The sequence below is a fragment of the Xenopus laevis genome, chromosome 7L, assembly GCF_017654675.1.
Source record: "Xenopus laevis strain J_2021 chromosome 7L, Xenopus_laevis_v10.1, whole genome shotgun sequence".
Taxonomy (NCBI): Eukaryota; Metazoa; Chordata; class Amphibia; order Anura; family Pipidae; genus Xenopus; species Xenopus laevis.
This window is the reverse complement of record NC_054383.1, coordinates 57689100-57701528: the sequence shown is the minus strand read 5'-3', so window position 1 is coordinate 57701528 and position 12429 is coordinate 57689100. Positions and strand designations below refer to the sequence as shown.

The following is a 12429-nucleotide window of genomic DNA, read 5'->3' as shown; positions in this document are numbered from 1 at the left end:
TGTATACATTTTTAATATACTATGTCATATAACAATTGATTAGACTTGTTAAAACTAAAATGAAACTTGAGCTGATAATATATGTTGTGAAGGATAAGATACAAATGCCCCACAGAGGCAAATCTGTGATTAGATATCAAGCAGGGTTAATCCCTTTGACTTTTGATCTTTGATCTTGATCTTTGGTTTTAAGAAAAAATGGGAGGGATTACCTGGGTTTAAATTTTGTGTGGAACATGCTGTTGATAGAGAGACCTATGACTCAGTGCCAGAGGGTATGAAACGCGTAAGGTGGGCCATGTGGAGTCAGTATGTATCAAACTTTTTTTAAATGTGAATACTAATAAATAATTTATTTTACTAAAAATAAGCCTTGGAATATATATCGGTTGATATAATTTTTGTGTGACAGTATACAAGTGGTCAAGCCCATCACAGCCTAGGGATTGGCATAGACACGCATATCGGGCACGCAACCAGCCATCAGAACGCATCGATAAAGAAAGAGAACCAATTGCCTTGTCTTTTTTAGGCACAGGAGGAATCGCACAAGAACAAGAAGGGGTGGCAGACAATGGAGGAAAAGGACACAAGAAACCACACTCACAGGAACGGAAACCACAGCCACAACAGATGGTTCGCAACAAGTAGTATTCAAGGGACTTCATTTTTGCCCCAACTCCAAGTTGGATGATTTTCAATTGCACGTGGACATGTATCGTTTTTTTAGTACTTTACGACTAAAAGTAAATTTTTCTGGGTGCTGCATTGACTACTCCTTTTGCTTTGACTAGAGGCACCAGGCAGGGCTGTCCGCTGTCCCCGCTCTTGTTTGCAATAGCCATCGAACCCTTTGCTGCGGCGGTCAGGCAAAACACAAGTATGACCGGTTGGGTCTCAAGTGCGGGTGAAGATAAGATTCACCTATATGCAGATGATACCCTGGTATACCTCGGGGACAGAGGACAGTCCTTAGCAGAGCTTATTAACCTGACTGAGAGGTTTGGGAAAGTCTCAGGGTTGAGAGTAAATCCCTCGAAATCCACACTATTCTTGGTGGACCCCCCAACTGCTGTTGAGGATTTCACCAATTGCCCCCTACAGCTATCGGATAAGTTTACGTACCTAGGTGTGGAAATTGCACTACCGATATCAAGTTACTGCGAACTGAATGTCATCCCTCTTTTAGCCTGGGTGGACGGGAAGCTGAACGCATGGGAGGCCCTTCCTCTTGGCCCAGTTGGCAGAATTCAACTGATCAAAATGTTTATACAACCTAAGCTAATGTATGCGCTGTGGCATGCTCCACTGCCTCTCCCCCTTAGTATCTTCACTAAATTAGACATGAAAATGAGAAAATTCATTTGGGGGAACGGCAGGAGCCGGCTAAGTATGTTAACACTAAAAAGACCGGTTAAAGCAGGAGGGATGGCTCTGCCTGACTTTCAGGCCCTTTATCTTGCTTTGCAGATCTCACATCTGACAGCTCTCAAACCGAATGGCCCTTGCTCGGCCTTGTTCAAGGTATGGCATACTTTACTCCCCCCAGGTGTATCCCCCGTGCAAGCCCTCTTAGTGGCTCCCACAGGACCGAACAGGGCAAAACTCAACCCAGTCCTGGGGAATGCCAAATGGATATTTGCCAGAATTAACCAAACTACAGGGTTTACTCAAATAGACCCATCCACCCCCCTCTGGCACAACTCTAAACTGGGTGGAGTGGCGGATCTCGTACCCCCCCATTACTGGATAGATACAGGGATTTGTACCTTAGCGGATGTTTGGGGACTCAGGGGCCCTCTTACCTTTCTGGAACTAAGAAATAAGTGGAACGTACCGTCCTCACACTGGCTGTTTTACATGAGACTTAGGGGTAAGCTGATGGAGTGGCTTAAAGGCAAACCATCTGAACTAAATGCACATCCGCACATTTCTTTGCTTGGTAAGCTCAAGCCCCAGGGTATGATTTCCAAGGTGTACAAACTCATGGTGGACTACAGATCTAAGGGCACCCAGTTAAAGTGCAGGGATCTCTGAGAGGGCGACCTCGGTGCTCTTACTGACACCCAGTGGGAAGCAGCCCTTAGAGCCCCCAGGATGGTCTCATTTATCCCTAGGCACCAATTGCTGCAGCTCTACTTGATACACAGGGCCTACTACACAAGAAGCAGGTTAAGCAGAATGTACCCAAACACATCATCTCAGTGTCTTAGATGTGACCAAGCTGTAGGGGACTTAATGCATACCCTCTGGAGCTGTCTGTCTCTGCGTAACTACTGGGACAAGGCCCTTGAGATTCTAGGTGAACTGACAAGGTGTGAAACTCTTAATGATCCAATAGTATGCCTACTAAGTATACAGATAGGGTTGGGAGTAGATTCCCACATGACAGAATTCATTTGCAAAGCTCTATTCCAATTGCGTAGACTGATCACCCTGAATTGGAAACAGGCGTCACCCCCATGTGTGGACCAGTGGGTGGCGGCAATGGCTAGCCTTGCCAATACAGAATATCTTTTAGCTAAGCGAAAGGGCCGCCAGGACAAATTCCATAGGATCTGGGACCCCTGGCTAGTAAAATTCCCCCCTCACCAATATTGGTGGTCTGACACTGGTTGAAGATGTTTCCTCGAGGTACTGTAAAGAACTACTGAGGCAAAATACAGGCTGTCACAAATGCTTTTAGACGCCCCCTCCACCATATAATGCTCCAGACCTTCAAGGGAATCAAAACAGACCAACTGCAGACCCAGCCGAATGCCAGTATGTTTTGTCAGCTCTGAACAGAGACTTTCGCCCTGTTTGCTATGAAGAGCCTTTGCACTGGTGTTCTGTTGCTTATTATGAACTGAATAACCGAGTAGGGGAGACGTTCCAAGCCTCCTCACGCAGCGTCCTCATTGACGGATTCACAGACCCCTCCAATAACAAGAACAGATTCTGCTTAGGGCTTCTCTCAAACGTCAACCGCAACTCCACTATTGAAAACACCCGCAGGCATATCGGAAAAGGGGTCCATCTTTACTACGTGGGTGGAGAGGTGTACGCAGAATGTGTGAGCGACAGCAGCATTTTCGTACAGAGTCGCAACTGCAATTACCAGCATGGCTTCCATCCTTCCACTGTCTGCATGATCCCCAGCGGCTGCAGCCTCAAGATATTTAATAACCAACTATTTGCCCAGCTTCTTTCCCAGTCCGTTAACCAAGGCTTCGAGGTGGTTTATGAACTGACGAAAATGTGCACCATTCGAATGAGCTTTGTTAAAGGATGGGGAGCAGAATACCACCGACAGGATGTAACTAGCACCCCCTGCTGGATTGAAATCCATTTACATGGGCCTCTCCAGTGGCTGGACAAGGTTCTGACGCAGATGGGCTCACCGCATAATCCAATCTCTTCTGTATCGTAAACGCTCCACAGCCACATATCATAGGCAATAGCATAACTGGTACTATCTGCCCTTATATAAAAGAGCACTTCATGCCAGTCACAAGGCTCCATAACCTTTACTCTGTTCAGGGATTGGATATATTCCACCCCCTATCACACCACTCTTATATAAACCACTTCCCTGTTCCTTTTCGTGGCAGTGGTTACAAGTCCACGCAGTCCAGGAAACAGACCGAACTTTGGGTTACAAAAGGAATTGAGCTCAATGACAAGGGATGAGGATTGGATCAGGGATAGGTGTATAGTAGAATGGGGCGTGGCTAAGCATTCTTTCTTTAGATTTTGTTTTTTAATGGGTTACCATTATACTTAGTTACATTACACTAGGAGCCCAGCTGAAAGAGGGCTAAGCACCCAGTACTATGGCTGCTCGTGTTTTCTGATGGTTGGCCTGCCATAAAAAAATAATTTCCAAATACACTTCTTCGACACTCTTGTCAATTTTCCCATTGACCCTTTATATCTGAATTAGTAATGTGGGGGCCGGTCCGTTACCTGTCGGTTTGGGCCGACCTCACACTCTTCTTCGCGGGCGGCGACCGCCGTCAAATGCCAGTTTCCAACTTCCGGGTTCGTCTTTTATAGACGCTGCACCTGCTCACCCCGCCCCTTTTGTGACATCATCGACGGGGCGGCGGGTCTATAAAGGCAACCCGGAAGTCGGATGCGGGTTAAGGTCGGGAAATCTTGCCCCGCACTATCAGTACAATCTGAATACAGTATGTCCTGAAACTTAAATGGAACTCTGTGATTACCCTCTAGTTGTCTGGTATGAAGGGCTGTATATATTTCTATAAACGAGTGATATACTGTCCTGTTTCGCTTTGCCGAGAAATTTGCGAAAATGCCGAAAATATTTGCACAACGGCAAAAAATTTTCAAAACAGGCAACAATTTTTACACGCACAACTCTTTTGTCCAAATGCATTAAAGTCAATGGGCGTCTGAATAATTTTGACGATAATTTTTTTGTCGTGGCGAATTTTCTCTGCAGTTTCGTGAAGACATTTGCCGTTGGCGAAATCCATAAAATTCGCCCATCACTAGTAATAACTGCATTCCATGGGCTGGAACATGCATCCTGGGATTAGGAATAAATTAAGTGATAGGGGCCCGACCCTTATCCTTAGAATTTGCTGCAATGCAAAAGCCGATATCCAATCAAAGGGGCAGAACCCATGTATCTTATATATTAAAGAGCCCAGTCATCTATAAGCCCTTACCATTGCCATTTTTGTCAGCCGGTAGCCATTTGCCATGTACATACATGCATTTCATTAATGTGTTTTTAGTATCATGATTAGATGTTGATGTCTTTTTTTTTATATATTGTACATACTGTTTCTATGGAGAGAGCACTTCACAAGTACTGACTATAAGAATAAGAGCAGAACCGCTTCTCAGACGGAGCAACAACGTAATCCGGCTCCATGCACTTATACACGGTACTTTTTTGGACAATTTTTGATTTTTTTTTAAGAATTATTTAAATTATTTTTAGATTATTCCTTACCGCCAGTCCCTCTATTGCTCTATATTGCATTGTAAGGGTAAAGATTTTTATATCTGTTTTTTTGTATAGTGAACTAGAGTTTAAGATTTACGTTCCGACTTATATATATCTTGCTGCTTGAGCATCTGCCAGCTCTTTGATTCACACCCGGCCTCTCTGGTGACTCACTTAATTATAATGTTAACTAGATTTGTGTAAAGCTGAATAAAGAACAGAGAGTACCAGCACGTCCTCTGCCCCCGATATTGAACGGACAGTTGGTTCTGATTGGGTTTCTTTACAGCATTATATATATATATATATATATATTGATATCTAGTGTTCCTGGCCAAGTAGTCCCTGTATCTCATCACCTGCTTCTAGTGTGTCAGCTGTGTGGGATATACTGTAATATCTAAGCTATACCCTGTCTGGTGTTGAATGCACTGCATCAATCAGCTAATAAAGAAGTAAGATACAACATGTTCAAAAAAAAAAAAAAAGTAAATTTTTCTGGCGGGTTGGAGAGAAATTGATGTAAATAAAATTGGTCTTAAAGCAAAAGGTCGGTTTGTTCCACCTACTATGCAGTTGAGACCTACATACAAAAGGTTAAATCAGAAATTTAAAATAATGTACATACTAGTGGGAATACAAAGATCTATAATTTATCTAAAACAGAATCTAAAATCCTTTCGGATTTGTCAGCTATGTCCAGTATCACAATCAAACTATCTGACAAGGGTGGGGCGATCGTGATTATGGACACGGACAAATATGTTAGTGAGATTGAACAACAACTGTTAGATTCAAATGTGTATGTTGAACTACAAAATGATCCCACATATAGTTACAAAAGGGACTTTGATCTATTACTTAAACAAGATTTTGATCAGGACATAATTACCGAATCCACACTGACATATATGTGGGTTTCCCATAATCCCTCTCATATATGTCTTACCCAAGATTCATAAAGACCCCATCAACCCTCCAGGGAGGCCCATAGTGGTGGGATTGGGTCTTTAACTAGGAAGAGTACTGAAGTGTTGGATAAGGTACTTAGTCCTTTGATACAAAAAAAACAAATCCTATATATGTGACACACATGATTTTTTAGACAAACTGAAGGGGATTGGGCGAAATTGAAGGTCAAGTTTGGCTTGCCACTCTAGATGTGGCCAGGTTATATATATCTATACCCCATACACAGGGATTAGCGGCCATGGAAATTCTACTGCATAGGAGTGGCCTATATAGCTCACATGAGTTGTCTTTCTTTATGGAGATATTGAACTTCATTTTACACAGAAACTACTTTAAATTTCAGGACAAATTTTACCTACAGATATGGGGGCGGCCATGAGATCCAACGTCGCCCTGGCCTATGCCAACACATTTATGAGCTGGTATGAGGCGGAACACGTCTACCCAAGTGTTATGTTTGACAGACACTGTGTGGCTTGGTGGCAGTACATCGATGATGTGTTCCTCCTATGGCAGGTTGACTTGGATTCCTTGTCCGGCTTCAGTGATGGGTTAAACAGTGCCCATGAGGATATTAAATTCAATATGACAGCTAATCTCCAGGAGATAACTTTTTTGGATGTTCAGGTGATGAGATTTGGGACTAGCTTTACAACAAATATTCACAAAACCCACTGATCGTAACCAACTCCTAGCATATAATAGCTTTCATCCACTGGCGGTTAAGAGAGCTATACCAATTAGCCAATTTACTAGAGTTTGTCGTATCACAAATGAACCTTCTCAACTCAAACATTATTTAACCAAAATGCGATCCAAATTGACAGGGAATATCTAGCTGATGTCTTTTGTAGGTCAATATCAGTCTCAAAGTGAGCACTTTCGACAGATACTTTGTAAGTATTGGTATCTTTTAAAAGATGCCTATGCCATAGTCATGGACTTTAAACAAATGCCCATGATGTCATTTAGAAAAGGATGCACTGTAGGCAAGAAACTTGTACATGCAGAAATTACTCCCTCGCAGAGACAATACACATTTCTGGGTCCCCCGAGAAATGGTATGTTTTGATGCAAAGGCTGGGCTCAATGCAAATTTGTGTTGACAGGTGCCATGTTTGAAAATCCTATAACACATAGATCTTTTAAGATCAGGGGACACTTTTTTTGTGACGCCACTTTTGTGGTATATATGCTGGTCTGCCCATGTAATATGATTATGTAGCGGAGATGGTTCAGAAAGTTAGGGATAGATTTTCCCAACATAGGTCAATGGTGAATACACGTAATCACACACTTTTTTCTTCTAGAAAAAGATCACTCGGCCGAGGACCTTAGGTTTAGAGTTATACAACATATCCCACAACCGCGCAGAGGGGTGATAGGGTAATGTTACTGAGAAAGGCGGAGGAACAATGGATACATTGGTTGAGATAGTTAAGCCTGACAGGGCTTAATAAGGATTTTGACCTTTACTTATTCATTTAATCAGGATTGATATAATGTTAAGTATTTTTTTTTGAATGGTCTTATTGTATATGTTCATGTTTGTGCAGTGGGTTTGGGAATGGACAACGCAGATTTATGTTTATAGAAATGTATATTATAAACTATTGTGCTTGTATCTAGCCAACACTGGAAGGAGTAAGCCTCCTATATTACAATGTGGGCAGGTTACCCTTACACAAGATGGCTAGTAATACTGTGGCAGGCGGAGTTGCCGGGATCGCTTACGGCATGGCGTTGGAACGCATGCAGCGTGGCGTCATCATGGCGAGCAGTCGCGCTGACTCCGTCACTCACAGAGACTGAGGGCTTAAAGGTGCCATGGCCGTTGCCGTGGTTTGACTCATGCGGAGAGAAGCTTGAGAAAGGGTGCGGATGGTGCCCAAAACGTCACAATACCACTGTTCAGATGAGTATCTGTATTTGGCCACATATCTTTTATGATGAAAAATAAATGCTACGTTTTATCCTCTTTTACCTACATGGTGTGCGACTCTGCTGGATTTAATATGTATTAGTGGACTGACTCGCCACACTTGAGTAAATGCACCCAATCTATCTGTTCAATAGCGAGTGTGCATTACAGTTGTTGGACTATTTTGTATAATATATGTCCTAAAGAGGATTGAAACGTCAGAATTGTATGAGATGTGTGAGAAATACAATTACACAAATGGTAGTGCTGGTCCCGGAATTTCTTTCCAAATAGACTGCATGAATTAAGCTTGACCGTGCACCCCGCAAGTTACAACAAAAAAGTGCAGGCATTCTATGATATATATATATATATATATATATATATATATATATATATATAATTCTTTTACCATGCCTCAATGTGCTGCCATTCTCATGCTTTATTTTATCCTATTTTTTCATCGCCACCTTCATCTATACAGTATAATGCTTCTCAACCTTTTCTATTTCTCTCCCAGCAATATTTTCTCTCCTTTTATCTGCGATATGCTCTTTTTACTTATGCGTTTTAACCTCTCTATTTTATTGTCATGCCAAAGTGGGGAGAAGCAATTACAATATTACAATAAAAAAGTTCAGACATTCAAAACTCTTGCATCCTCCCTGAGGGGATGCTATTGAGGGATGGCATCCCTGTGTATTCCTCCCCAATTCCAGCACTAGGCTACTACCTCCATAAAACTAATCTTCCAAAAGTATTGCTTTATAAAAGAGGAGAGGGGAAGAGAAGGGAATCTTCTACAGAAAGCAGATATAACTTTTTTTTTTTTCAGAATACCTGGTTGAATGAAAAAAAACCCTTAGGGGGTTATTCACTAAAGTCCGAATGCAAAAATCACGAAAAAATCGTGATTTTTTTTCTTATAAAATCTGACTTTTAAAAAATCAAGAATTTTTCGTAATTTTTCTTAAACCCAGAGTATGAAAAAGTCCAAATCTGAAAATCCGGCATCTCAGACCTGTCGAGGTTGCATATAAGTCAATGGGAGAAGTCCCAATGATTTCTTTTGTGCGCTGGTTTTCAGGCAGTACTCCGGAGATTTTTGGGAAAATGTAATAATAAATAAGTGTAAAAAACCCAGTCGGATTTGATCGGAGTATGTAGCAGAATATTGAGATAAATTCGGACTTTGATAAATAACTCCCTTAGTCTCATCCCTGCTCTCCTTCAACCTGGTCTAATTAATCATAACCATTAATATTTTTCAAACCTGCCTTCTAGAAATCATTGTCCAAGGTTTACACTTACCCATCAGTATATCCGTTGATGCAATATATAAATAAATATTTTATATAAAAAATCACATTTGCAATATGACATATTTTCACCTTTCTCTAGGGAACTGTTGTATTGGCTTGTTTCTCTGTGTCAACACTAATGCTGGTAGAGGTCAATGGAAGAGGTCCCTTCAACCATTTGAAGATGTTTGTGGCCTGGGTTGTTTTTGGTGTGTTTCGCTCGAAAACTCCATTAATTAGAGTGATTTTTTTCCAAAAACTGTATTAATTTGAGTTTTTGGCTTTTTCACCCCAAACTCACTGATTCAAGTATTATCCATTCAAGTTTTTTCTTAAATCAGAAAACATTAGAATTGTGACTTCCTTCAAGGTATAAAAAAAACCTTTACAAACCTCTAAAACTTGACCTCTGATAAATAACCCCCAAGTTGCTGTTCTGCAGTAGACCAAGTGACATACATTGCCTCTTTTTCTTAAAGGAAAACTATACCCCCCAAACAATGTAGGTCTCTATTAAAAGATACTGAGTAAAACAGCTCATGTGTAAAACCCTGCTTCATGTAAATGAATCATTATCATAATAATATACTTTTTTAGTAGTATGTGACATTGGGTAATCATAAATAGAAAATTGCCATTTTAAAAAATAAGGGCCGCCCCCTGAGATCGTAAGATTCACTGCGCACACATACAAACCACATGTAAGGTCACATGAGCCAATTAACAGACAGAGTTCTGCCTTTTGCTTCCTCACTTCTTCCTGTTACAGTTAGAGTTGTAGTATTTCTGGTCAGGTGATCTCTGAGGCAGCACAGATAGAGTCACGAAATGGTGGTTCAAGGCAAGAGATGTAAAAGGGCAATATTTATGTAAATATATATTCCAGTTTGGTAAGATTCTTTAATATGTCATTCAATTTGATATAAACTATCTGTTGCTTAAGTGTTCATTTTGGGGGTATAGTTTTCCTTTAAGTAACCTCATAGCCCTATTATCACTACCTTATAGTACTTGCTAGTAACACAATGCTTTTGGATTTCACCACATGTACCCATGCAACTGTAAAATAGGAAATATGCTTGTGAGAAGATTCAACTGTAGACAGTCCCATATGAAACAACATAAGAGATGCTGAGGGTCACACTTTACAGTGTAGGAACATCACTTCTGGTTCTATACCCAATATATAATTGTTACACAGTAATTCCATGATCTATGGCTTTTTAGCTTGCCCTGTCAAATCAGTATAATCAAGCCACTGAAACAGCCAGTAGAAGCTTCTCTAAACTATCCCGGTCCTTTCACTATATAACCTGAAAATGCTGCATAGTCACAGGTTTTCAGCTGCAGTTTTACTCCCCCTTCCCCAACTGATTCACCTTACTTAAAGTGAAACTATCATGGGAATTTTTTTTTTTTTTTAAATTAATCAGTTAATAGTGTTGCTCCAGCAGAATTCTGCACTGAAATCGATTTCTCAAAAGAGCAAACAGATTTTTTTTATATTCAATTTTGAAATCTGACATGGGGCTAGACATATTGTCAATTTCCCAGCTGCCCAAGTCATGTGACTTGTGCTCTGATAAACTTCAACCACTCTTTACTGCTCTACTGCAAGTTGGAGTGATTCCACCCCCCTCCCTTTCCCCCCCCAGGAGCCAAACAAAAGAACAATGGGAAGGTAACCAGATAGCAGCTCCCTAACACAAGATAACAGCTGCCTGGTAGATCTAAGAACAACACTCGTAACAATAGTACAAACCCATGTCTCACTGAGACACATTCAGTTTCATTAAGAAGGAAAAACAGCAGCCTGCCAGAAAGCATTTCTCTCCTAAAGTGCAGGCACAAGTCACATGACCAGGGGCAGCTGGGAAATTGACAAAATGTCTAGCCCCATGTCAGATTTCAAAATTGAATGTAAAAAAATCTGTTTGCTCTTTTGAGAAATGGATTTCAGTGCAGAATTCTGCTGGAGTAGCACTATTAACTGATGCATTTTTAAAAAAAAAACATGTTTTCCGATGACAGTATCCCTTTAAGTAAAGAGAATAAACAGTTTTCCTAGAGTGCTGACCTCCTGTAACTAATAAAGATGTATGTTTCAGGCTAGGCTTCAGAGGTGTTTTGGGATTTTATCCTCTTGTTATACTGTATGACTTTCAATATCTGAAAAACAATACCTCTACCTTCACCAATGATGATATTTCAGATATTTTAAAGCACTGATTCACTAATTTAATCATAAAGCCAATATGTCACGGATTAAAAGGAAATATTCCAAGTCTAAGGAAGGAACAAATAATCTTCATCTTTAACAAAATACAATTAAATAAAATTTGTGTTTGTATGTGGGTAGCTTAATAAATCTCCCCTGAAGATTACCTGGGAAAATATCTTTACATTATCTTTCTGCATACCAATTTTCATGTAGATCAGTATAATAATTCTACAGCCATTAACAGCTAAAATAAAGTGCAACTGACCTTTAAGGGGGTTATTTACTAAAATCCTAATTTATCTCGTATTTTATTTAAAAAAAACAGAAACAGACTCCCATGCTTGATTTTAGCTTATTTATTAATAAAAAAAAAACGTTATTTAATCGGATCGTGGAAAATTGAGTGAAAATCTTAATCGCTCAAATTGTTCAGCCTTTTCCCTGAATTGCTATAATTTTTTGGCCTTTTTCCCCAAATCGCTCAAATCCCCAGTCGGATTTTCGGGCTAAACCCATCAAAAACCAGACAATGAAAACTACAAATTGAGATGTGTGCCTCTCCCATTTACTTATACAGGACAGAGATGGCAGATTTGCAGAATCGGGCTTTTGCAGCATCGGGGTATTGAAAAAATTCAAGTTTTTTTCCCTCTAAAAAATGCAATTGTATTTATGGGCAGTACCATGGCTTACTTGTTAGTACTGCTGCTGGGCATTGCATTCTGGTGAAAAGTTTGTATGTTGTCTAAATGTCTGCATCATTTCCTCCCACTCTACAAAAACCTTGAAATCAATATTAGTTTGCAGAATGTGGCTTTTCTATGACCTAATGGTTCTTTCTGATAGGCTGCTAGTGTTAAGTTGGAGGTGAAGATTCTGTAGTAAATGTTCAGGTTGCCAATACAGAGTACCACTTTATATACCACTTCTTATACACATACTTTTGAGACTAATGTATAGTTCAAAAAAGAACTAAATCACAAAGAAGACAGAAAGGATCTACACAGAGATACACACAATTTAGAGGGAGATAGGGGGTTAACAAATCACAGAG

General features: G+C 40.4%; 2 protein-coding genes across 5 annotated transcripts in view; both read left to right on the top strand.

Annotated features, from left to right (window-relative positions):
• lrmda.L (leucine rich melanocyte differentiation associated L homeolog) overlaps nt 1-12429 on the top strand; it is a 991211-nt gene that overhangs the window by 151358 nt on the left and 827424 nt on the right. The window lies entirely within an intron of this gene.
• Nucleotides 883-5426, top strand: LOC108703982 (mothers against decapentaplegic homolog 9-like). The gene is made up of 2 exons (XM_018240312.2): nt 883-1524; nt 2687-5426. The coding sequence occupies exons 1-2, from the start codon at nt 883-885 to the stop codon at nt 3410-3412; spliced, it is 1368 nt and encodes a 455-aa protein (XP_018095801.1). The 3' UTR covers nt 3413-5426.

Bases quoted from the DNA above. Each gene is read 5' to 3' on its own strand.
- LOC108703982 (XM_018240312.2), top strand. From the start codon at position 883: ATGACCGGTTGGGTCTCAAGTGCGGGTGAAGATAAGATTCACCTATAT. The intron at 1,525-2,686 runs GTATGGCATACT...AAATGCTTTTAG, and splicing joins CTTGCTCGGCCTTGTTCAAG to ACGCCCCCTCCACCATATAA.